This window comes from Vicia villosa, linkage group LG2 (assembly GCF_029867415.1).
Source record: "Vicia villosa cultivar HV-30 ecotype Madison, WI linkage group LG2, Vvil1.0, whole genome shotgun sequence".
NCBI lineage: Eukaryota > Viridiplantae > Streptophyta > Magnoliopsida > Fabales > Fabaceae > Vicia > Vicia villosa.
The window spans coordinates 117,843,389-117,870,551 of record NC_081181.1 but is presented as its reverse complement, the minus strand read 5'-3'; the positions used below and the strand labels follow the sequence as shown (position 1 = coordinate 117,870,551).

Sequence of the window (27,163 nt, the reverse complement as noted above, 5' to 3'; positions counted from 1 at the left end):
CTCAACAAAACATTACTCATACATTTTGCACAACACTTCAAACAAACAAATAAAATAACTTATTCTTTTGTGATCTTAAATTAATTGAAACTTTCATAGACTCATGTATAGCTTTATACTAGAAAATTATATTCTTTTGAATTATTACAGTAACTAACTACACCATTAATCTTATACTGGCTTAAACATTGAGCAATTCTGCACCTCATTTCAACTACAGCACTGGCAATTCTAAAGAAAGTGGAAGTACATGACAAAAGAAGGAAGATAAATATAATAGAAGTTTCAGTTCTCACTTTATCGAATTAAAAATCAATACAACATTACTTATTGATATCAACTAGTATAGAATGCATAGGTAGCAGGAAAAATGTACTTTGAACACAATCACACATAACAATAAATTGCTCACCAAATTCACTAAATAACTCATTAGTAAACTAAACACTGTCACACGTGTTAACAGCGAGACACTTCAATTTCTTAACAACACTGCATCAAGCTGAATACACTTCTCTTTTCCCAAATGACCTTAGAAATTCAGTTTAGCTTTAATATTGTATTATGAGTGTCTAACACCTGAAATTCAAATAAAAAAGAAACTCATTGTTACCTGGAAGATGATAAAAACAATTTATAACTCCATAAACAATTAATGAGTTATTTATGATTCAACTTAATCATAAAAAATCTCAATTATCTCACCAGTGAGAAAAGCTTTTTTGATTATGCTAAGCTCTCTAGTGACTTCCACAATACTCATTCTTTCTTTTGGTGATTCCATTGAGCAAATAAGTCCAATCCTAAAGAGTGAAAATAAGCACCCATCTAAAGTTTGAAGGAGATTGTCATGGTGTCGATCTGGTGTTTCAACTTCTGCATCTCTTGATACAAGACTTATATCCAAAATCTTTATAAGATTATCAGGAAATGAAATTGCGACAAATTCATGCAGATTTTGACCATTTTCCAGAACTTCATCAGTGGGTCTTCTGCCCGTAAGCATTTCTAACATAAGAATTCCAAAGCTATACATGTCACCACATGTAGACACTTCAGAACCCATTCCATACTCTATAACATGTAGAAAAATATGTTAATACCATCTCACTAGTAAAATATTTAGTCTACACCAAACATAGGAGAATTTAAAAGATACCTGGAGGAGCATAACCAATGGTTCCTTTGATTCCAATTGTGCTAGTATTTGACTGAGATGTACCACCAATGGCTGAGACAAGTCTTGATATGCCAAAATCACCCACATGAGCAACCATGTCTTCATCAAGAAGGACATTGCTTGGCTTTAGATCACAATGAATGACCAATTGTTCGCATTCCTGATGAAGATAATGTAACGCAGAAGCAACATCGATAATGATGTTTAATCTATGACCAAGGTCCAATGTTATTGGATGCTCGGCATTTAAAATCTCGGGATGCAACCACTGTTCTAAGCTTCCTTTTTTCATGTACTCAAAAACTAGAGCTTTAAATTCTTGATTCTTGTAATCCGTACCAGAACAACATGTTAAAATCTTAACTAAATTCCGGTGTCTAATGTTTTTGAGTACATTACATTCAACAATGAAACTTTTGTGTGCTCCTTTCTTTTGGAGGTTCAAGACCTTTATGGCAACAACATTATCTTCAGACACAAGATTTCCTTTGTACACAGAACCAAAACTTCCTGATCCGACGAAGTTTCTAGTCGAGAATCCATCAGTTCCTTGATATAATTCTTGGTACGAAACCTTAGCTAGGTGGTCAGTTGTTGGTGAATCAGATGGTTGTTTTTTGTTTCTTTTCTTCATGAAGTAGATAGTTATAATAAATGACAGTATAAGAAAAGAAACCACACTAACTATCACTGCTACTAATCTGAGTTTATGGTGTTTTGTGTGCTTCTCACTCTTGATAGGGCATGGTGGTAGATGCAGTTTGGAAATACCTCCACAAACTTTACTGTTTCCAATCAATGCTATTTGGGTTGCATTTCCAAAGACACCGTCTGTTGGCACCTGACCTTCCAGCATGTTAAAAGAAACATTCAAGTATTCCAAGCCGGAGATATTCTGCATAACTTCAGGAATTGCTCCATACAATTGATTACTTGAAAGGTCTAAATATCGAAGACCTTTGAGAGAAGCCAAAGAAGACGGTAGTGTTCCATTGAAGGAGTTTCCTTGCAATTGGAGATATTCTAAGCTTGAACATTCACCAATAGTTTCAGGAATGTCACCAGACAAATGATTTTCAGAGACGTCTAGATTATTGATATTTTTTAGCAGGCCCACTTCTTTCGGTAAGCTACCACTCAGTGAGTTTAGTGACAAATCCAATAAATTTGTCAAAGACAGAATACTAAAAACCTCTGGTGGTATGACTCCGGTCAGGTTGTTTTGTGAAAGGCGCAAGTATTGCAACATTTTACAATTTCCAATATTTGGAGGAATATATCCTTCTAACATATTTTCTTGAAGTTCCAAATGATACAATTGACTGAGATTGCCTATGGATGCTGGTATATCCCCTGATAATCTGTTTCCACCCAAACCTAGAAATTGTATCTTTTGAAACTTCCCAAAAGTAATTGGAATCTTTCCTTCCAAAAAGTTATATTCCATGGATAAGAGACTCAAGCTAATTAGATTTCCTAATTCTAGAGGAATTTGTCCATATATTTGATTACCTCCAATATAAAATTCACTAAGTACAACGGATAAATTTCCTATATAATTTTCAAAACTACCTCCAAAATTATTATCGGATAGAGAGAGTATTTCCAAATTACTAGAGTTTGTCATTGAATTTAAAAATTCAAAATCATTTGTTGAATTATCGCCAATATTGTTGTAAGCCAAATTCAGCCACCAAAGACTTTGTATCTTCCCTAGATTTGGAACTTGTCCGACAAAATGATTTGTACTTATATCAAATAATATCAAAGTGGAAGCATTTGAAATGGAAATAGGGATCAAACCTGAGATTTGATTCCGTCCAATGCCAAAATTTTGGAGATTGGGGAGAGTGTGGAACATATTGGATGGAAGAGAGCCAGTAAAGTTATTGTCTCCAGCTGAGATAAAAGTAAGAGATGACATATTATAAAGACAGGAAGGAAGTGTACCAGACAATTTGTTGGCATAGAATGATAATCTCTTCAACTGTTTTAGGTAGCACAATTCTTGTGGAAGATTTCCCTTCAAGTTATTATAGCCAGTCCCAAAAATAATAAGGGATGACAGATTCCTTACAGAAGGTGGGATTTTTCCAGAAAAATTGTTTCTCCCAATAAGAATAGTTTGAAGCTTTTGAAGAGAACCAATTTGACTAGGTATTTTTCCAATAAGATGGTTTCCTGCTAACTGTATTCCTTTGAGCTCGGAGCACTTTGTCAAGTTCATAGGAAATTCTCCAGTCAACGAGTTGTTGAGTAGAAGGAGAAACCTTAATCGTGACAAACGACCAAATTCTTGTGGAATGTTTCCGTTGAAGCTGTTGTTTCCAAGGTTGAGGAATCTCATATGAGAGAGATTGCCAATATATGGAGATATGGAACCATGCAAATTGTATCCTTGCAACATCAATGTTGTTACTCTTTGATGCTTGGGACTACACATGATTCCATTCCATTTGCAAAAGTGGGTTGAACTGTTCCAAGAATCTAAGATACCATATGGATCACTAGATATCAAGTGCTTGAATTGGAGTAATGCCAAATGATCGGTTTGGTTTCCTAGTGCCATTGTCACAGTTTTGTTTGAGTCTAAATACATTAAGGTTAAGGTAAAGAGATGAAGGCATAAAAACCAAGACATAGGTAACAAGAAAATGTAAGGCTTCATTTGGTTCAAGAGCAAGAGGGTGTTTGAACATAAAAGTAGCAGGGCATATGGGAGAAAAAGTGAAGTGATAATGCAGTGTACCAAAGTTTCTAGATTAGATACATGTGGTGGGAAATGGAAATTTTTTTATTAACATTACACCAGGAAATTAAAAATACAAAATGCCATCAAAAGTCAAGTCAATTCTGTTTTATTATAAACCGGAGGAAACAGACATGATTTAAATATATATGTGCAGGACACCAGAACATAAATTTGAAAGCATGATTTAAATCATATTTGAAGGCATATAACCATATTTTATGCTCATCCTGCAATCCTGAATCCTTGAGTTAACCAAACTGTAATACTAAACTTGCAACTTGAAAAATTAAAAAATTAAAAATAACTAAAGAATAATAAAATTAAAAAATTAAAAAATAATTTGCTTAAAAAAATTAATATCTATACAATAACATAAATGAATCACAATTAAAAGATCTCATTTATCTCCACCAATATCCCACATTTTTGTTAATCCTTCATTATAAAATTTACTCTTTCTCCGAAAAAAAACGGAGATTCGTATGAACAAAAACTAAATCCTCAGCCTACATTAGATGGAGTTTATTTCTTTTCAATGAGTAAATAAATTCATATTTGTTTCAATTTCTCTAAGCAAAAGATGAACAACTTGGGTGTGAAAGAATTTCAATGTAATTGATTAGTTTTCCTTTCACTTTTTTTATTTATAGATAGAATAAATATCCAATTTTTTTTTTTACCCAATAAAAAAAATTTCAAATTATACCATCCGAAAAAATTAAAAAAATTGGGTACGTGATACCAAATATGTACTGGCTGGTATACCAACTTAAAAATTAAAAAAAAAATTGATACGGCTTCGCTGCGTACCGGGTGAGTACCGTACGCATACCGGTACCCGGTACCGATACTTTACTTAAAATGGTGTACCGTGCTTCACAACATTTACCATTGCTTACAAATTTATCACATTTATTTATCACAATCATAAGAAAATTAATTTCATATTGGCTAAGAAAGTTACATAAGTGTAATTAATCTTATATTCACCAACAATTAATTAAAGTAAAATAGAGCATAATTATCTATAGTTTTTGCATGATTTTTCACAGTAATCAAAGTAGCTTGTTAGTGTTTTTTCATATTTTATATAAGAAAATTTTGCTCCGTACCCCTACGATTAAAGTATTTTATAATTATTTTAAAAATATCATTTCACTTTTTATTATTGACCAAAAAAATCAGAAAGATATGCACCCCTACGCATGCAATCTAGAACACCTTGAAAAAATATTCGGTATGCAAATTAACAAACCGAAACACTTACGAAAAGACTTGCGGTTTAGAAAAATACGTTCAAGTCATCTGGTATGCAAATTAACAAACTGGAACACTTACCTAAAGTCATCCTGTTTGCAATTTTGGTAACCAGAACACTTCTTTCAACTCTTCCAGAATGCTTTTTAATTTCTTTTCATATATGAATATTCCGCTCCAAATTTGTCAAAAAAACTATAAATTTGTAGATACTACTAATGAATTCACAACTGCTCAAAGATTCGCTACACGAGAAAAGGTTATAAGATGAATTAAAGAGGTTGGAATCAGAAATAAAGTAATTGTTATTATCACTCGTTCAGACACCGAAACAGGCAAGAGAGGAAGAAGCAACAAAGTAATATTTGGTTGCGATAAAAGGGGAAAATACAAGGACAAAAGTGAAACTCAAAGTGCGACTAAGAGATGTGGATGTCCATCGACTCCGACAAAAGATGGGTCAAGATGGAAGATTGATGTGAAATGTGGAGTTCATTATCATGGATTACCTGATAGATTAGAAGGTCGTGCCTTTGTTCGTAGGTTTACCACATATGAGAAGCAGCATGTTGTTGATTGGACAAAGAGACATGTTTCACCTAGACACATCTTGATTTCGTTGAAAGAGCGAGATCCTGAGAATGTCACTCAGATCACGCAAGTATATAAGCACAATAGTGTGATAGAAAAAGAGATAAGAGGTCCAAGAAGTGAGATACAACATTTTCTTAAGTTTATAGAGGATGCAAACTATGTTTACTGGAGTAGGAAAAGAGATGACTCTGAAGTTGTGAGAGATATTTAGTTATGAACTGCACTTATGTTGAATGCAGTATATGGCAAGCAACAAAAAAAGATTTAGAAATATTGATCCAAGAATTATCATCCTCAGAGATGGAGAGATGCCATTCAACAGTTTCTACGGTTTCGAACTTGGGATTCAATGAGCAAAAAGTAAACAAAGATATAGACACGAAAAGAATAAACACATTCTTAGAAGAGAAATAACTTATCAGGAATGTAAATATATTCACTCTTCACAAACATACACTTACCAACCCGTTATACTCAACCTACGATACTCATCTATGTCATCACGTATCTCTCACATAAGCGTCCATCTCTGAAGCACAAACGAGATCCTCTCACAACTAAGGTTATCTCTAACGCGAAGTCGCGAGAACATCCATATTCTCGCATCAACGATCTCTCGCGCGCTGCTCAAACACGAAAGCATTAAGTACAGATGCCCACAGTGAATGCTAGCTCTAAATCTATCTCTAGAGTTCAGAACCAACAGATTATCATCCTAGATAAGGATTCAAGAAGTTTATCTCTAAAGCAACCCAAATCCCCAAAAAATCCAGAACAACATCAACATAGATTTGTAAAGCAAGTTAAACATAACATTATAATCGGTAAATATACATAAGATTCGAGTAACTATACAAACAAACCCAACACAAAGAAATACACAGATAATAGAAGAGATAAACCAAATATCTCACGGGTTGTCAGTTCCGGTTGTTGAGAAATCCACCTCCGATCTTCCAAGTGCATGACCCGGTGTTGTTTTCTAAGCCAATCCTACTCTAAGAATGAAGTTGATGGTGTTGGGACTCAAAAATACCCAACCCATAACCTAAAAATATGATTTTCCCCTTTTTAGCAAGTCTGAAAATTTGCAGTTCCGCTTAGCGGCACAGAGTCCGCTTAGCGGAGTCTGCTAAAAATCAGATTTTGTTTTCGCCATAACTCGAGAACCGTAACTCCGAATTGCGCCCGGTTCAAAGCGTTAGAAAGATTATTCAATGATCTATCCAATAAAGAATGAATTGAAACCAAAATGATGATTTTGGTCATCCTAATTTTGAGCCTATGGAAGTCCGCTTGACGGTGGCTAAGCGGGCTTGCACCAAAACTGCAAAATCGAAGTCGTGCCTTTGACACTTTATTCCTCAAGGCTCCAATAAGCATGAATACCTATAAAAACAAAGAAAAAACTATCAAATGATATAAAAGTATATTAAAATACAACTATTCACAAGGTATACGTATTTATACACAAAACGGGGAATTATTCAAACGGTATTAACAAAAGTATCGATAAGTGCCACTATTTACATACACAAAATAAGTACATTTTGGCATTTATCAACTTATAAGACAAACAAATATATACAACCTTTGTTTAAAATTATTGGCATGACATCGACCGGGTTGAGCGTTGACATTTACAGTTGCATTTGCTTATATAGAGTGTAAGCAGACAAATATTTTTTGTTGGGTCTTGCATAAACTGAAGCAATTGTTTGTGAAGAAAGATTTATGTGCACAAGTGATTTTGACGGATAGAGATCTTGCTTTGATGAAAGCAGCTGAAGTTGTGTTTCTTACGATGATTAATTTGCTATGTCGATTTCACATTAACATAAATGTCGGTGCAAAATGCAAGCAATATATGGTAAATGACATGCAAGAGACGATAGAGACATGATGGATGGATGTTATATGGGCTAATGATGAGGTTGAGTATAGTCAACGGTTGTAACAATTTGAACATACATGTTTTGATTGTAGTGAATTCCTTGATTATCTGAAAGACACATGGTTGACTACACATAGGCAAAGATTTGTTGGAGCATGGATTAATCGAGTATTTCATTTGGGTAACACCATAACTAATCGGTATGTCATATTTTTTAGTATTTTTATTATGCATTAATTTTTACGATGTTATTTTTTTGTATATTTACTTTGTTTTATTTTTAGGGTTGAGTCTGCACATTAGAAGTTAAAGCAGATGATAAGAAATAGTATTGATGACATGGTCAAATGTTGGGAAGCTATGAATGATAATATGAAGTTACAAGTAGGCAAGATTCTAGCTTCTTTTCAAAAAAAGATTTTATGAGGTTGAGCATGCACACATAAGTCCATTTTATGGTAATCTACGTGGTTCTCTATCCAGAGCTACTTTGAGATGCATTGTTGAAGAGTTATCGAGGGTTGATTATGTTGGAAGTAATAGGAAAAAATGTGGTTGTACTAATAGAACAAATTATGGGTTACCTTGTGCTTTTGAGTTAGGAAGATACATTCTTGGTGGATTTGTGATACCAATAGACAGTGTTCATCTACAAATATAAGGCTTCATTTGGTTCAAGAGCAAGAGGGTGTTTGATAATTAGGTTGGGGGAATACAAAAGCATGCTCCTTCCCTCTCTTTCAATATGGATTTAAATACTAGATCCAACATGCTACATCAGAAAAATAAAAATATAAAATACTATCAAAATTCAAGTTAAATGATTTTCAACTCAAAAGAAAGTAGCACAGCATATGGGAGAATAATTGAAGTGATAGTGCTGGATGATAATTAAGCAGAAATCTGGCAACCAAACTTTCTAAATGCAACATGTAGCGGAAAATGTTAACATATAATTTCACTAACGTTAACAGATAGCTAGAAGAAATCTGCACTAATGAAGTAAATTATTGTTATCTTTCAGCAAACAAAATACTCACATGTGAATTTGTGATGTAGTTTATGTCCAAATGAAGTTAGAATCTCAAATAACATCATTAACAACACATGATGGTACAGTTCAGATGCAAATTGTAACATCCCAGATTTTCATCCAAGACATGACTTAGAAATGATTAAAATACTTGTTTAAATCAAATAAAAGGTTATAAAATTAATCAAACTTTGTGACCGTTCGAATTCATAAGCGGAAAAATCACCATATTTCTAGTTCTTTCGAAGGAAAGTAAATAAATAAATAATTTGAAATATAAAACGATCACGCTATAAACTACTGAAATATTTTTGTTTTGAAAACCCATGCTTCCCCGTAATCACGCATCAAGCAAGCATCAATCACTTTGGAACTCCACATTCGTACCTAAAATGTTGTTGTAAGGGTCAGTTATCCATGTCAAAAATAAACTAAACAGAAGTTAAAAATCAGACAAATATAACTATCCATATCCTGTCCAAGAGAAATAAATAAAAGTACTCACGAGAATTACAACAACTGGACCGTATACTTAAAACAAAACACATGTAATCAGTAATCACAATTATCAACAATCCATCCTATGTCCTTCGTATGCCGAATATGCATGTTCCTAAACTATATGATCCGGATATTTCAGCCCGCCACTAAGGCACCACAAAGAATTCATCTCATATCAATGAGGAAAATAACCCGCCACTAAGGCACCACACAGAAATGCATATGTCATGCCATGCATGATGAAAAATATAATTACCCGCCACTGAGACATCTACACAGAAGTTCTACCCGCCACTAAGGCATACACAGAATGAATATATTCATTACTAATATTAAAATCACACGTTATAACTTATTTTCTGAATACACTTGCTTACTTTTACCTTCAGCTAAGCAATTTCATATGATTCAGTACAAAACAATCGGTCATTAACATACTACCAAAAATATTCTCACTACACCATAGAAATTAAAAAGTAAATATTCTAATTTAACACGCTTAGAAATTAAAATATCAAAATCACTTGTGGGGTAATATGAAGTAGTGATCCAACCTATGAAATATATAACTATGTTTCATATACATCAATATACATATACTAGAAGACAATTATAATATCATGTAAATAAATCCCCAAATTTACACACACAAACCAATCAGTAATAATAAAATTGTTACTACAAGTATAATCAAATTTTAGACAAGTAGCAAGATATTCATTTCGATATATCTAATTCTTTCATTCTGATGGAGAAAAATGCAATCACAACACTTTAATTTTAGGTTTTCAACTCTTCCCAATTTCTCAATCATCTAGATCTCTAAAATGAAACATGTATATTACATCTATCTAACTCCTAACTCATATCTAGTTTATGATTTTCATGGGAAAAAGCCCTTACCTCTAAGTGCTTTTCTTAATGATTGCTTTGAGGAATCCTCTTCCGAAACACCGGAATAAGATGGGTGGAATATTGATGATGAAAAATATGCGAGTAGCAACAAGCAGAAAATTTTAACATGAAATATAAATCTACTTCTGTTCTGTGAAGTGTTTGTAGAAGAAAAACTTGGGAGCTAAAAAGTGGAGGTTGAAAGAGTAGGAGATAGTGGTGAAATAAAACTGTTTGGTGACTTATTCAGAGTCTACTTGGCCACATAAGTTTCTTTTCCTTAATTATCTACCACCACTACTTTTTCTTAATACTACCACTATTTTTTAATATTATTATTATTATTATTATTATTATTATTATTATTATTATTATTATTATTATTATTATTATTATTATTATTATTATTATTATTATTATTATTATTATTATTATTATTATTATTATTATTATTATTATTAAAGATTAATATCTAAACCACTACCACCATGGAATTTGTATAACCTCACGTCTCATCCTCTTTCCTCACTTTTTTTTCCTTTTAAAAACTCCACCTCACCACCCTTATTATCATATAAAATATTCACATTAAAAGTCTTTAATTATAAAAATAATGGAATAATAAACATAACAATATTTAATAAATATAATTAATATATTTATAAAATTAACTAAATAAAGAAGGTATAAAAATAATGATTTTTGATATTAAGACATCAAAATAACTATGTTAGAAGAATTAAAACAAATAACTAAGATTGATAATAATAATTAATTAAAATAAAACTATACCCATAAAATAAATTATTCACTGAAAATAAAATTTAGTAAATTAGTAGATATATCGCGTATAAAATATCGGGATGTTACACAAATCGACCATCGCAGCTGAAAACAGAAGAACAGATGCTTCGGCTACTCCAGCAGCCAATACTTTATAATTTGAGATAACGAATGAATCTTGAGAAGTCTTGGCAATCCTTTTATGCTTCATTATTTTTCTCCCAGCATATAAATTCCACTTTGAACAGGTTCCATAACTGTTGATGAATCTTCCGGCATATAGTTGCCTTTGACCCTCTTCAACCAATTCAACATGACTGACTACATACAAATAAAACTCAATTGTAAGTAAAATGATCAGGGCAAATATTCAAAGCACATTGATGGTCACAAATATTCAAAGCACTCGAAAAGGTAGCCATATGAGGACAAAGGCCACAAGCCAACATATTGAAATAGAGATCAAGTGTATCGTTATGCCTCTCATACTGATTATACGCATTAATCAAACAGTTTGAAGCAGCAATCTTTCTCCTCGGCATTTTTTCGAACAAGTCTCTTGCAACGTTGAAGCTACGGGCATTTTGGAAACATTTCAAGATCAGAAGTTGCAAGAATGACATTACAGTCAGATAAATGTGTGCACAAAAGGATCATAGCCAGCCTTGTGGATGTGCTTGGTATCAATGTCTCTCTCTACTACGAGCACATGCATATCACTAAACTTCTAAACTAAAGTTGTGTCTAGTGGTGATGTATTTTCTTTCATAAAAGAGGTCAATGATTTTCTACACAGGTGCCATCACCTGAAAGATACTATCTCCGTCCTTAATTATAAGACTTTTGAAGTTTCACTAATGTTAAGAGGCTTGTGAACAATGATAACATATTTATCATACTGTGTGTGGTAAACAAGTCTTCGATGACATTTCTTTCAAGAATCTCATCGGTACCAGAGTTAAAAGGACCTGTATATTAATCGAAGTAAACTGACCAACGCAGCTGAAAGCAGAAAAACGTAAGTTTATCTTAATGCTATAAATTATAGCTTCATTATTTTCACATTAAAAGTGCATTGAGATGTGAAAATAAGACATCAAATTCATCGCCAAACATATGCTTATTCTCCAAACAAACAAAGTACAACATGATTAACCTCAACTCAACACTTCAAACAAACAAATAAAAAAATTTCTTATTTTGTGATCTTAAGTAACTTGAAACGTTCATAGACTCATGTATAACTTTATACTAGAAACATAAAACAATATCTTAGAATGCTTGAAACATAAAACAATTTTGCACCTGTATTACAACTACAACACTGACCATTCTTAAGAAAGTGGAAATACATGACAATGTGGAAATACATAACAGAAGTTTCAGTTCTCACTTTATTGAATTAAAAAGAAATACAACATTACTTATTAATAGCAACTAGTATAGATTGCATAGGTTGCAAGGAAAATGTACATTAAACACAATCACACATAACCATAAATTACTAAACAAATTCAGGTGCTAACAGTAAGACACTTCAGTTTCTTAACAAAACTGCATCAAGCTGAATACGTTTCTCTTTCAACAAATGACCTTAGAATTTTAATTCAGCTTTAGTATCTAATTATGTGTGTCAACACCTGAAATTCAAGTAGAAAAGAAACTCATTATTACTTTTACATTTTACTATAAGATGATAAAAACAATTTATAACTCCATAAACAACTAATGATTAAACTTAAGCGTAAAATATATATGATTAACCATTACTCATACATTTTGCACAACACTTCAAACAAACAAATAAAATAATTTCTTCTTTTGTGATCTTAAATAAATTGAAACTTTGATAGACACATGTGTAAATTTATACTAGAAACATAAAACAATATCTTAGAATGGTTGAAACATAAAACAATTCTGCACCTGCATTACAACTACAACACTGACATTTCTTAAGAAAGTGGAAATACATGACAAAGGAAGGAAGATAAATATAACAGAAGTTTCAGTTCTCACTTTAATGAATTAAAAAGTAATACAACATTACTTATTAATAGCAACTAATATAGACACTTTAGTAACAACTGAGACACTTTATTTCTTAACAACACTGCATCAAGCTCGATATACTTCTCTTTTCACAAATGACCTTGGAAGCTTACTTTAGCTTAAAATCGAATTACAAGTGTCTAACACCCGAAATTCAAATAAAAAAGAAACATGTTATTTCCTTTACATTTTAGTATAAGATGATAAAAACAATTTATAACTCCATAAACAATTAATGAGATATTTATGATTCAACTTAATCATAAAAAATCTCAATTATCTCACCAGTGAAAAAAGCCTTTTTGATTATGCTAAGCTCTCTAGTGACTTCCACAATACTCATTCTTTCATTTGGTGATTCCATTGAGCAAATTAGTCCAATCCTAAGGAGGGAAAATAAGCACCCATCTAAAGTTGGAAGGAGAGTGTCATGATCTCGATCTTGTGTTTCTACTACTGCATATCTTGATACAAGATTTATATCCAAAACCTTTATAAGATTGTCAGGAAATGAAATTGCAACAAATTCATGCAGATTTTGACCATCTTCCAAAACTTCGTCAGTCGGTCTTCTACCCGTAAGCATTTCCAACAAAAGAATTCCAAAGCTATACATGTCACCACGTGTGGACGCTTCAGAGCCCGTTCCATACTCTTTAACATGTAGCAAAATAAATTAATAACATGTCATTAGTAAAATATTTAGTGTACACCAAAACATAGGAGAGTTCAAATAAACAATAGAAGATTCAAGAATTTAGAACATACCTGGAGGAGCATAGCCAATGGTTCCTTTGATTCCAATTGTGCTAGTATTTGAATGAGATGTAGCACCAATGGCTGAGACAAGTCTTGCTATGCCAAAATCACCCACATGAGCAACCATGTCATCATCAAGAAGGACATTGCTTGGCTTTAGATCACAATGAAGGATCAACTGCTCACATTCTTTATGAAGATAATGTAATGCTGAAGCAACATCGATAATGATGTTTAATCTATGACCAAGATCCAATGTTATTGGATTCTCTGCATTTAAAATCTCGGGATGCAACCACTGTTCTAAGCTTCCATTTTTCATGTACTCAAAAACTAGAGCTTTAAATTCTTGATTCTTGTAATTTGTACCAGAACAACATGTAAATATCTTAACTAAGTTCCGGTGTCTAATATTTTTGAGTACATTACATTCAACAATGAAACTTTTGTGTGCTCCTTTCTTTTGGAGGTTCAAGACCTTTACGGCAACAACGTTATCTTCTGACACAAGATTTCCTTTGAACACGGAACCAAAACTTCCTGATCCGATCAAGTTTCTAGTTGAGAATCCATCGGTTCCTTGATATAATTCTTGGTACGAAACCTTAGCTAGGTGGTCAGTTGTTGGTGAATCAGATGATTGCTTTTTGTTTCTTTTCTTCATGAAGTAGATAGTTATAATAAATGACAGTATAAGAAAAGAAACCACAGTTACTATCACTACTACTAATATGAGTTTATGGTGTTTTGTGTGCTTCTTACTCTTGATAGGGCACGGTGGTAGATGCAGTTTTGAAATACCTCCACAAAGATTATTGTTACCAATCAATGCTATTTGGGTTGCATTTCCAAAGACACCGTCTGTTGGCACCTGACCTTCCAGCATGTTATAAGAAACATTCAAGTATTCTAAGCCGGAGTTATTCTGCATAACTTTAGGAATTGGTCCATACAATTGATTACTTGAAAGGTCTAAATATCGAAGACCTTTGAGAGAAGCCAAAGAAGATGGTATTATTCCATTGAAGGAGTTTCCTTGCAATCGAAGATTTTCTAAGCTTGAACATTGACCAATAGTTTCAGGAATGTCACCCGACAAATGATTCATAGAGACATCTAGATCATTGATATTTTCTAGCATTCCCAATTCTTTCGGTAAGCTACCACTCAGTGAGTTTAGTGACAAATTCAATAAATTTGTCAAAGACGAAATACTAAAAATCTCTGATGGTATGACTCCTGTCAGGTTGTTAAGTGAAAGGCTTAAGTATTGCAACATTTGACAATTTCCAATATTTGGAGGAATATATCCTTCTAACATATTTTCATCTAGTTCCAAATAATACAGTTGAGTGAGATTGCCTATGGATGTTGGTATATCCCCCGATAACCTGTTTCCACCCAAATTTAGCTTTTGTATCTTTTGAAGTTTCCCAAAAGTAGTTGGAATTGCTCCTCCCAAATGGTTATCTTGCATGGTTAAGAGACTCAAGCTAATTAGATTTCCTAATTCTATGGGAATTTGTCCATATATTTGGTTACCTCCAATATAAAATTCACTAAGTACGGTGGATAAATTTCCTATAGACATTTCCAAACTACCTCCAAAATTATTATGAGATACACAGATTGTTTCCAAATTAGTAGAGTTTGTCAATGATTTTAAAAAATCCAAATCATTTGTTGAATTGTCGCCGATATTGTTGTAAGCCAAATTCAGCAACCGTAGACTTTGTATCTTCCCTAGATTTGGAACTTGTCCGACAAAATGATTTGTACTTATATCAAATAATGCCAAAGTAGAAGCATTTGAAATGGAAATAGGGATTAAACCTGAGAATTGATTCCCTTCAATGCCAAAAAACTGGAGATTGGGGAGGGTGTGGAACATATTGGATGGAAGAGAGCCAGTAAAGTTATTCTTTGCAGCTGAGATCTCTACAAGAGATGACATATTATAAAGGACAAGAAGGAAATGTACCAGACAATTTGTTGGCATGCATTGATAGTGTCTTCAACTGTTTTAGATAGCAGAATTCTTGTGGAAGATTTCCCTTCAAGTTATTATAACCCGTCCGAAAAATAATAAGGGATGAAAGATTCATAACCGATGGTGGGATTTTTCCAGAAAAATTGTTCTTACGAATAATAATATTTTGAAGCTTTTGAAGAGAGCCAATTTGGCTAGGTATTTTTCCAATAAGATTGTTTCCTGATAAGTCTATTTCTTTGAGCTCAGAGCACTTTGTCAAGTTCATAGGAAATTCTCCAACCAAGGAGTTGTTGGATAGAAGGAGAAACCTTAATCGTAACAAACGACCGAATTCTTGTGGAATGTTTCTGATATGAGAGAGATTGCCAATATATGGAGATATGGAACCATGCAAATTGTATCCTTGCAACATCAAGGTTGTTACTCTTTGATGCTTGGGACTACATATGATTCCATTCCATTTGCAAAAGTGGGTTGAACTGTTCCAAGAATCTAAGATACCATATGGATCACTAGATATCAACCGCTTGAATTGGAGTAATGCCAAATGATCGGTTTGATTTCCTAGTGCCATTGTCACAGTTGTGTTTGGGTCTAAGAACATTAAGGATAAGGTAAAGAGATGAAGATATAAATAGCAAGACATAGGTAACATGAAAATATAAGGCTTCATTTGGTTCAAGAGCAAGATTGTGTTTGATAGTTAGATGGGAATACAAAAGCATGGTTATGCCTCTCTTTCAATATGGATTTAAATACTAGATGCGACATGTTACATCATCAGAAAAATAAAAATATAAAATTTCATCAAAAGTCAAGCTCATTTATTGACTAATTTATTGACTAAGTGGTGGGAAATGCAAAATTTATTTTGATTAACATTACACCAGGAACAGGGCCGGCCCAATCAATGCAGAGGCCCCGTTCTAATTTTAAAAATAGGCCCAAATTTAAAATAGAAATATAATTATAATAGTTGAAAAATACACATAAAAATACAATTATATATTAATCAATAATATATTTAATTATAATTACTTTGAGGTTTGATCTATCTCAGTTTTTGTATGCATTAAGTTTTTATCATAACACTTTTCTTAATTTATGTGATTTTTATTATAAAATTTTATTTATTTCAATTAATATTTAAGGAAAAAAATTAGACATTTCAAAATTTTGAGGCCTCCCTAAATATGAGGCCCTGTGATGTAGCACTTCCTGCACATGCACAGGGCCGGCCCTGACCAGGAAAATAAAAATACACAATGCCATCAAAAGTCAAGTCAATTGATTGAACAAAAAAGTGTAGATAACTGTCTCTTCAATAACAGTATTTCATAAACTTCAACATCTAAGGTATTAAGAAGTTTGAATTTTATACTCATACTAAAGTGAAAAAACACCAATTTATGCATTATGCAAGCTACTAACTACTCCAGAAAATACTCCCAAACTTGAAAACCCTGTGTTCTCTCGTTTTCACACTCTTCTTATCCTGCAAATTTTGTTTTTATAAACTGGACGAAAAAGGCATGATTGGAATCAACAACAAATGTTAATTTGAATCAACTAGTACAGAAAGACATGATTCAAATCTTGTCCAAAAGGTTGAGTCAAATCTATATGTGCAGGACACCAAAAACATAAATTTGAAAGCATGATTCAAATCATCAACTGAATAATGAATAATGACTAATAACCATATTTGAAGGCATATAGATAACCATATTTTATGCCCATCCTGCAATCCTGAATCTTTGACTTAACCAAGCTGTAATACTAAAGCTGCAACTTGAGTTCCTAGCTTCATTTGATTTAGTGTCTCAATTGAGTGGCAAAAATTAATTGAGCTTCATTGAATTACTTTAAACTGAAAGTTTCACACATTCCCATTAATTATAAGCCCATCTTTGCTCAGTAAAGAAATTAAGGCTTATATGCTCTAATATAATAATAATAACTTGGTACAAACCAAAACACGGATAACTTGAATATTTACTATGAAAAATTTAAGAACAATCAAATGCTAATTACTTATGCAATCAAGTTGTTCAATACCCTTATCTAATGTAAGCGCCTATATAATAATAATCTTACCAACATGCAAATAACGTTTTGGAGACACTCATACTGATTATAAGCATTAATAATAATTCATACAGCTCCAAGCAGCAATGTTTCTCTTCGGCATTTTGTCGAACAGGTCTCTTGCAACATTGAGACTACCACATTTTACATGCATTTCAAGAATGGAAGTTTTATTTGTTGGATTATTTCATTTGGCAAAACGATATATTTATAAGTCTACCGATATATTCAGGAGGACTGGATTTTGAGAGATAATAGAATTGAAGTTTGGTCTCCCATACAAGTTGCTAATTGATTGCTAATTTATTTGGTTTTAATCATTCCAGTACTCCTCGTGGCATTGAGCATTGCGTACAAATTTATCACACTTATTTATCACAATTATAAGCAAATTAATTTCATATTGGTTAAGAAAGTTACATAAGTGTAATTAATTTTTTATTCACCAACAATTAATTAAGTAAAATAGAGCATCATTATCTATTGTTTTTGCATGATTTTTCACAGTAATCAAAGTAGATTGTCAGTAAAAAGTAAGCGATTCCATGGGAGGAGGTCAAGTTGATTTAAGGCATAACTAACAGTCATCCAGTATTAGAAAATGTCATTGATGTCATACACTCCACCGTGGATCATTTCTGAGGTGGTTTTTACAATCCAAATATCAAACTAGCGGGATACCCGTGCTATCGCACGGAGCCGTTTGGATTTAATAGGATAAGATATATCTTATGAAGTTATTCCGTATATATTTAAACAATACGCATATTAATTGGATGACTATCGGAATAAAAATTAAACATGTAGTATGTTAAATAATAGTTAACGATGTAAGAGCTAATAATACATCCAAATTTTAGCTCTTTAACTAAAACAATAATTACACGTCATAATATGTCATTTGTCAGTTTTTAAATTTGTTTTACGGATCATAAACATTGACATAATCACAAATATAAACAAAAAAAAATATGTAGTAACCTTTATGCATTGATTAAAGTAATATAACAACATTATACTTATACTTATTTTTTATATTTATATAAATACTTAGAACCCGTTTATAAAAACACTTATTTGATCCAACGTTGGGTAAAATAATTTTATAAAAATAATTAGTAGATTTTTCTTGTTTATCAAAATATTTGTAACTTGTTTACGTTTATAAAAATAATGGTATCACCAATATACTTTTTCGCATTTATAAAAATATTTTTAACTTATTCATATTTATAAATATAATTGCATTAATAGTAGACTTTTCCCGTTTTTAAAGTTATTTGCAATTTATTTTCGTTTATAAAAATAGTTGTATCAACAATAGTCTTTTTTCGTTTATAAAAAAATTGTATCAACAATAGACTATTTTTGTTTATAAAATATTTGTAGCTTATTCCCGTTTATAAAAATATTTGTATCAACAATAGACTTATTTTCGTTTATAAAAATATATGTAAGTTATTCCTGTTTATTAAATCAATTGTATCAATAGTTGATTACTTCCGTTTATACAAATATTTGTAATTTATTCCGGTTTATAAAATCAACTGTATCGACATTAGACTTTTACTTTTTTCCGTTTATAAAAATATTTGTAATTTATTCCCTTTTATAAAATCAATTGCATCAACAATAGCTTTTTTTCCGGTTATAAAAAATACTTAAAACTTATTTCAGGTTATAAATATAATTGTATCAACAATATTTTTTTTCTAATTTATTAAAATATTTGTAACTTATTTCCCTTTATTAATATAAGTGTATCAACAATAGTATTTTCCCTTTTATAAAATATTTATAATTTATTTCCGTTTATAAAATAAGTTAACCATAAACTTTTCTCCGTTTAAAAAATATAAAATATTTTGTAACTTATTCTAATTGTATTAATTTTGTTATTTCAAATAGTTATTTAAAAAATAGTGTATCAATTTTTTCAAAATATTTGATGCTCTTACATTTTATGCCGGTTATTAAAAAGTTGATATAAAATCCTCGATTTTCCAAAATTTACTATTTTACACCGGTATTTGGAAAAATCCGGCATAAAATTAAAGATTTTCTCAAAAGTTACAAATATATGTTAATAATATGCACCAAGTTTTAAACATTAATTCGTACTTATAATAAATCGTACGATTATCTAACTTCAATTATATAAATCAGCAACCAAAGAAATATTTAAAAGATGGACATTAAAATGAGAAGTATTCAACTAGTATCTCATAGATACGTTTACATCTACCCGGGAATTTAGATGAGTTAACAAAACTCAGTTGAATCCAGATAAGTTAATTTTAATACTATAAATTTGAATAAAATTATTTTTTCAATTCAAATAACATTACTTTTAAATATTAGTCAATTTTTTCTAACCTAAAATTTGTAACAGCTTCCCATCAAATATCAGTTTTAAATTCTTCTTATTATATCATATTTAAAAAATTTACAAACCTATAATATATTATAGCTTTCCGTCAAATTTCAGTTTTAAATTAATCTCTACGCTCATGGTATTTTAAAATTTCAATTCAATGAATATTTTTCTATCTTTTTTGTCGAGGAGAATTTCATAATAGAAGTTTAACTCTACAAAAATTTTGTAAATTTTGTAAATTTTAAAAGATTTGATATTTTATTGAATAATTTTAAATAAAATATAATAAATTTTTTTAAAAATGTAACTAATAATAATATTTTTAAATTTATATAAGAAAATTTATGCTTGATAATAATTTATAAAGATAATAATTAAAAATTAAATTAATTCTTTATAATAATTTTTTAGAGATATTTTTGAAAATCGAGGAAATAATTAAGTAAACAAATATAGGGATAATAGTTATTTTTCCCTCTGCCAAATGGGCGAATTTTGAAAAATTCTCTTTAAAAATAAAGTTTGGATTCACCACCTAACATTTGAAGATTCTATATTGGTTTAGTTCCTCATGATACCCAGACTTCAGGATATTTGATATGGCTTTTATTTTTTAATTGTTTTAGTCCCTCATGATACCCCTTCATCAGAATATTTGACGTTAAATTGTTACAATAAATTGATGTTAAATTATTAATTATTATATAAAACAAACAAACATTTTTATTTAGTTGAGTTAATATTAACTTTTCTACGTAATTAAAAATAAACCAAATTAAAATTAATGTTATAATTTAATTTAGTTTATATTTAATATTGGTTTATAATTAAAAAATAAACTAACGTTTTTATATAGTATTGAATTGAATTTAATTTAATAATAGTAAACAATATAATTAATATATTATTTTAAAAATAAAATAGTTATAAAAACAATGTTTATTTTCTGTTATCTAAAAATTAGAACCCGTAAATGATTAAGGAAATAATATATTATTATATTAATTAAGAAAAAAATTGTTTATTACTAGTTTATTTCGGAAAAAATTATTATTATAAATTATGACAAAAATTATTATTAAAAATTAAGAAAAAAGTAAGAAAAATCTTATTATTTAAAAAAAAATTATTATTAAGAGAAAAATCAAAGAAATGTAAATTAGATATCACGTGTTTTTTAAGTATTAGAGTTTATCTTGTTTTTATTACTATCATTATATTAGGAATTAGCTTTTTTCTATTTTAGATAGATTTTTTTGTGTATTTATTATTATTATTATTATTATTATTATTATTATTATTATTAAAAAAATTAAAAATCAGATACACGTTCTCACATTTGGTTAGTGAACAAATCAATTTTTCCAAAAACAAAACAAAACCATCATATCTTCATCATCAATTCCAAATCACTATAATTTTTACACAAAATCTTTCCAAAAGCGGAGTCATTAAGAAGAATGGAAAAGTTTAAGAAAGTATTATTGTAATCAAAATTATTATTATCGGACATGTCCTGTATCATTGTAATCAAAAGTACTAAGAAAGTTTTTAGATTTTAACATTTTTTTTAAATAAAACTTATAATCTATAGAGTCTGCTGTTGATATAATCTGAAATGGACAATATTCTATCAACACACATAGGTATAAATCTATAGGGCAGAACAAAAGAGTAAAAGAGGGTCAAATTGCCGTAATCAAAATATGTTTTGATTTCCTATTACATGATTTAAGAATTTTGAAATCAGCACATGATGAATATTTCTTTAAGTAATTAAGTCTATAGCTTATATGATAAACACTTAACATTATATCTTATAGGTATAAGTGTAAGCAATTGGAAAAATGGAACAGAAAGAAACAGCCTCCACACCATTCACAACCTGTTAACAACACTCTCATATACCATTGCAAGTATCACAAATTTGTCCCAAATCATTCTACCAATTCAAGAGAACAACAACAACAGTTAACTGCAAAGTTTATGAAAAACATAAACTTTGTTATTTAATTCAAACAAACAGATTTGAAACAAAAACAAAGAAGAGAAGAAACTGGAGCAAATAAGAAAACAACTGAAGATTTTGTCGACGCTGCATCTCAGCTCCGACTACAACCCAACGCGATCCTTCCTCTGAACTCCCGCAACAGCACACTGCAGCCAGCTGCCCCATGCCTCAATGACTGTAATTGTAAGCCAAATCAGAATATGAAAGAGTGCGCTGTAATCACCACACGTAAATCGAAATTGCATCGGCATCGTTTATTCTGATATGACCAACAGAAGATGAAAGAGTGTGTTGAAATCACCCCTCATAATCCTGAATCATAATTCAGATCCTATTCTTATCCTACATCGAATGAAACCAAATCTTAATACAGTTAATCCAGTCATCAACACAAAGCAATGTTTATCACTCTTATCATTAATATGAAAATTAGTCTTCCATCAAATTTGCATTCAAATTAAAAACATTCATACATATATCACTTCAACTCAAACTGATTTATAAACAAATCATGTTTATCAAATACTTAAATTGATAGGATAAGAAGCAAAAATATCAAATGACTTAATTTTTATGAGGATTCTTTTCCTCATGAGTATCAAATACTTAAATTGATAGGAAAATAATCACCATCATGATATCAGTTTCCCATCAAATACTTAAAATATCCTACTTTTCCTAACCTAAATATCTACTTTGAGAAATGTCTGTAACTGCACCAAGAATATCTATAAAACACAATAGATTTTTTTAGTAACGGAATCCGTTCATATATTCACATATTATATACGAAATTAACCGAAAAACGGGAAGCCACTTACCAACTAACACATTAGACTGGAATTTACCATCAAATATGGCATCCAATCCAAGTATGTTTAGGTAATTTACAGGAATATCAGGCAGCTCAATCTTCTTAACCCACAGAATACCAATTTGAAATTATGATTAGTAGACTTAAAAGATAAATCATTCGAGGTCATTTTGAAATTCTGCATAAAGTATGAAGCACCAACAGATAGTTCATCTTTGAATTTTGAAACCAAATAAGGCGGGACAACGACTTGAATCATATCTAACTACAAAACATATAAGGAAAAAGTTATTCATATATAAACTAATAACTAATGTAATTAGGAACAGACTATCGAAATATTATAGATACAATATTCATACCTTTGAATCAACCAAAATCATCTCTATATGTTCTTTTTTTGAAGCACTCGTGACAGACCATAAATATTTACACCTAACAACGATCTTCCACAAATCACTTGACTCATTGATGTCCTAAACAGATTCAATTGGGCGAGCCATTAGTAGGGTTTACAATCTGTAACGAAAACACAAAATTGAATTATCCAGAGTGATTAATGAAATTCTTCATAGTTATACATGCACGATACAACAAAGTGCATTCAAATCCAACGAAACAACAAACAACATCTTTCTCCATCGCTACAACAAAATTTAGGGTTTATAGATTCTCCCTAAATATAACAATCAGTTTCGAAAACATAAATATAATGACCTTCTTCCCTTGCAATAAAAAACTGATGTATGAGATAGCAATCCAAAACCGAAGTATGAGATAATGAGAAACAAAGAAAGTGGAATTCACAGTGAAACACAAACCCATATTTATGGTGTATGGTATAGAAAACGAAAACATCAAAAGTTTTGAAGATTGGAAGTTGTGTAGAAATTAAAAAAGCATCTGATTATTATTGGGTTAGTATTCCAATAGAAAAAGATACGGAGGGTTGACATATTTCTGGCGCATGGTTTAGATGAAGAGGCACTTGATAGTGTTTTCAATTTCCATTAAAAATGCATATTAAGTATGTTTATTAAGTTATGGAGTATAAAGTATGTTTATTAAGTATGTTTTCTCAATGGAATAATTAGTGGAATAAAAATAAATTAAAATCCAACAAAAATGGTGCATTCTTTTCATTTTCCCATATAAAAAGTTGGAAAGTGATTTTTTAGAAAACTGGAAAGTGGCTTTTCATTTCTCAAGGTGAAATTTGAAATCCAATATTATGTCTTTCCAGCTTCTTGTGTATTAAAATAAATAAAAAATCAGTAAGAAAATAATGAGGGATTGTCATGTCAGCAAAATTAAGATTACAATCAACCATATTGCAGTATTTAACAAATAGACTAATTTTCCCTTAATTATTAGATTAGTTTAAGTTAAAATCAATTAGGGTATACGTGGAATTTCCAGGTACTTTAACTTTTATATATTGTTAATAGATTGCTTGTCATACCATACAATCCATTCTCCTTAGGCTCTCTCTACTTGACTTCGGTGCCACCGCCGCCGGAAGGATCCACGAGCAACAATAGCACTCCTACTGATACTGTAGCAGAAACAGCAAAATCTCCCAGTGAAGTACTGACAGATGAAGGACGGGGAAAACGGTGGTTAACAAGGGCACAACCGCAACAGATGAATCAAAGATGGAACCACCTGAACCACGAAAGTTGTGGACAGATGTGCTCAATGATAATAGGAATCTGGAGAAAAGAATGGCTATAGAGTTCATTGCACCTACAATGGTGGATAGGGATATTGAGATTGACATTGCAGATGAAGATATGGAATCCGAACTGTTGTATTGGGAATCAACATGAATCCTGTATGTTTTGGGGGGCTATTTGAGTATGAATGCAGTGAAGCAATTCATTGTGAAGACTTGGAGCTTTGTTTCACTCTCTGATATTTTCTATCATGAGGAGGGTTACTTCATTCCCAGGTTCCGTTCTCTCAAAGATAAGGATTTGGTGCTTATGAAAGGTCCTTATACCATTCGGAACATGCCTGTATTGCTTAAGGAGTGGACACCAGGTTTCAATCTAAAACAATACATGTTGAGAACTCTCTCGATATGGGTCAAGCTGCCACAGCTTCCCCTCCACATATGGGGACCAAAAAGCCTCAGCAAAATTGGAAGTGCAATTGGTACACCGCTGGTCACTGATGAATGTACGGCGAACAAACTACGGGTGTCATATGCTCGCATTTTGGTTAAAAGTTGACATTACACAAAACTTACCAACTAATGTTACAGTCAAGAAACGACAAGGACACATTCTGAAGCAACCAATTGAATATGAATGGAAGTCCCTATTTTGTGAAACATGTTAGAAAATGGGACACAAATGTGAACCAAAGATGCAGAAACAATGGGTCCGAAAAGGAAAGCCTAAGGAGAATGAAGTCAAGCAGAGAGAGCCTAAGGAGAATGAATTGTGTGGGATGACAAGAAATTTGATATTAGGATTGTAAAAACCACCTCACAAATGATCCACTGTGGAGTGTATGACATCAATGACATTTTCTAATACTGGATGACTGTTGTTTATGCCTTAAATCAACTTGACCAAAGGAGGATTTTATGGAAGGATTTAGAGACTATTCATAGTAGCCAGCAGGGGCCTTGGTTCCTCATTGGGGACTTCAATAATGTGATTAAATCCATGGATAGAATTGGAGGTAATCTTGTGACTGAGACTGAATATGCTGATCTTCAATTTCTGATGATATTGCAGGGCTATGAGAAAGATAGTGTAGGTGATTATTTTACTTGGACAAACAAGCACACTTTTGGTACAATATATTCAAGGATTGATCATGTTCTGGGTAACATTGAATGGCTCTAGACTAATATTGATGTGTCTCTTGATATTTTGCCCCCAAGTGTTTCTGACCATAGTCTTCTATGCTTGAATGGTCATATCACCCATGTTAGACATAAGACTCACTTCATTTTCACCAATACTGTGGTCAATGTGGAGGGTTACCATGACGTTGTTACTACAAGCTGGAATAAACCCATCCAGGGGAGACCTATGACTAAACTCTGGTATAAATTGATGAGACTGCATGCCCCTTTAACTAGGTTGAGCAAACAATTCTCTCATATCCCAATAGCTCATTCACCTAACTCTAATTCTGCAACAATCCTTCTTTAAAGAAGATACTTCCCCTTCTAAACACTTGTTTTAGAATCGAATGACATATTATTCATGTGAGTATAGTTGATATTCATAGGAATTTTATTCCCCCAATAATGTTCTAGACATTTACACCAGTCTCCAGCATGTTATACCTGTTGTCCGGTACATCCTAGTTAGCATTTTTATTACCATCTGTGGTGGTATCTTTGAGTAGTTGGTTTCTCCACAACAAATGAATGCAACTATTTCCAGCATATATACTTTGGGAATCCAAGGTGCATTCCTTTATTTGCTTCACTTGCGAATCAAGAAGGTAGCTAACATCTTCTACCATGCTCAACTTAAAATCAGACTGTATTTGATAAATAACATGCTCCACCATCTTGTCTGGCATGCAATTAACATATATTAGACTGAGAGCTCTCTAATGATTCTAATTGTATTTGACAATAACATCCTCCAAAAGTTGAACATCCTCTTCCAATGTTAATGCTTTTTTTGATAGTTTCCTTCAAGGGATATCCACTTCTGATACAACTATTTTAGCACATTTTCCTCATAATGGAAATGTACATTATATAATGAAGCAATAGAGACATTTATGGGAATCTTATTGCCATCAACCATTTTTTATTAATTCTTTTCAGATCTTTTCAAAAGACTAACATATTTAGTAACACCTTCATTGACTGCTTTAGACTCATCATGAACTTCATTATTCATACCAATATGACTCTCTTTAGTAATGACATAATCATTATCATCAAGGTTATCACTCACATTAATCACAACATGATTCTTTTCTTGAGTAGTCTTGTCAGTCTTCATGTTTGTTTTGATTATGTTGGCAAAAGGAAACATAATATGGATTCTCACAGATTTATGTTGAAATTCTGGTATCAGATATGCGATGTCAAATGAGATGTCACGACACAATATCTGAGTTATAAACAAGTATGATAACAACAAGAATCAACGTGCAAAAGGTAAATAACACAACAATATGTTTACCCAGTTCGGAACAAT

General features: G+C 31.4%; 2 protein-coding genes and 1 pseudogene across 7 annotated transcripts; all 3 read right to left on the bottom strand.

Moving 5' to 3' along the window:
- Positions 1 to 296: 296 nt before the first annotated feature.
- Positions 297 to 3,943, bottom strand: LOC131651888 (probable LRR receptor-like serine/threonine-protein kinase At3g47570). The gene is made up of 3 exons (XM_058921615.1): positions 1,160 to 3,943; positions 706 to 1,074; positions 297 to 579 (listed from the first exon to the last, which is right to left on the bottom strand). The coding sequence occupies exons 1-3, from the start codon at positions 3,846 to 3,848 to the stop codon at positions 563 to 565; spliced, it is 3,075 nt and encodes a 1,024-aa protein (XP_058777598.1). The 5' UTR covers positions 3,849 to 3,943; the 3' UTR covers positions 297 to 562.
- A 7,518-nt stretch (positions 3,944 to 11,461) lies between these two features.
- Positions 11,462 to 16,390, bottom strand: LOC131649868 (probable LRR receptor-like serine/threonine-protein kinase At3g47570; annotated as a pseudogene).
- A 5,386-nt stretch (positions 16,391 to 21,776) lies between these two features.
- On the bottom strand, positions 21,777 to 23,996 carry LOC131646678 (uncharacterized). Of its 6 annotated transcripts, none has more exons than XR_009297574.1 (4): positions 23,700 to 23,996; positions 23,345 to 23,501; positions 22,990 to 23,247; positions 21,777 to 22,510 (listed from the first exon to the last, which is right to left on the bottom strand). XR_009297574.1 is itself a non-coding variant. In XM_058916659.1 (3 exons), the coding sequence occupies exons 1-3, from the start codon at positions 23,838 to 23,840 to the stop codon at positions 23,056 to 23,058; spliced, it is 447 nt and encodes a 148-aa protein (XP_058772642.1). In that variant the 5' UTR covers positions 23,841 to 23,996; the 3' UTR covers positions 22,523 to 23,055. The 6 variants fall into 6 exon arrangements, 1 of the variants encoding a protein (XP_058772642.1); XR_009297577.1 differs by having other exon boundaries at positions 21,777 to 22,343; XR_009297575.1 differs by having other exon boundaries at positions 22,990 to 23,243.
- Positions 23,997 to 27,163: the final 3,167 nt, after the last annotated feature.

Coding starts and splice junctions, on each gene's coding strand:
- LOC131651888 (XM_058921615.1), bottom strand. CDS start 3,848: ATGAAGCCTTACATTTTCTTGTTACCTATGTCTTGGTTTTTATGCCTT. Junction 1,075..1,159: donor CATTGGTTATGCTCCTCCAG/GTATCTTTTAAA, acceptor TACATGTTATAG/AGTATGGAATGGGTTCTGAA.
- LOC131646678 (XM_058916659.1), bottom strand. CDS start 23,840: ATGTTTTCGTTTTCTATACCATACACCATAAATATGGGTTTGTGTTTC. Junction 23,459..23,699: donor TTTTATTGCAAGGGAAGAAG/GTCATTATATTT, acceptor GAATCTGTTTAG/GACATCAATGAGTCAAGTGA. Junction 23,248..23,344: donor TGATTTTGGTTGATTCAAAG/GTATGAATATTG, acceptor TATGTTTTGTAG/TTAGATATGATTCAAGTCGT.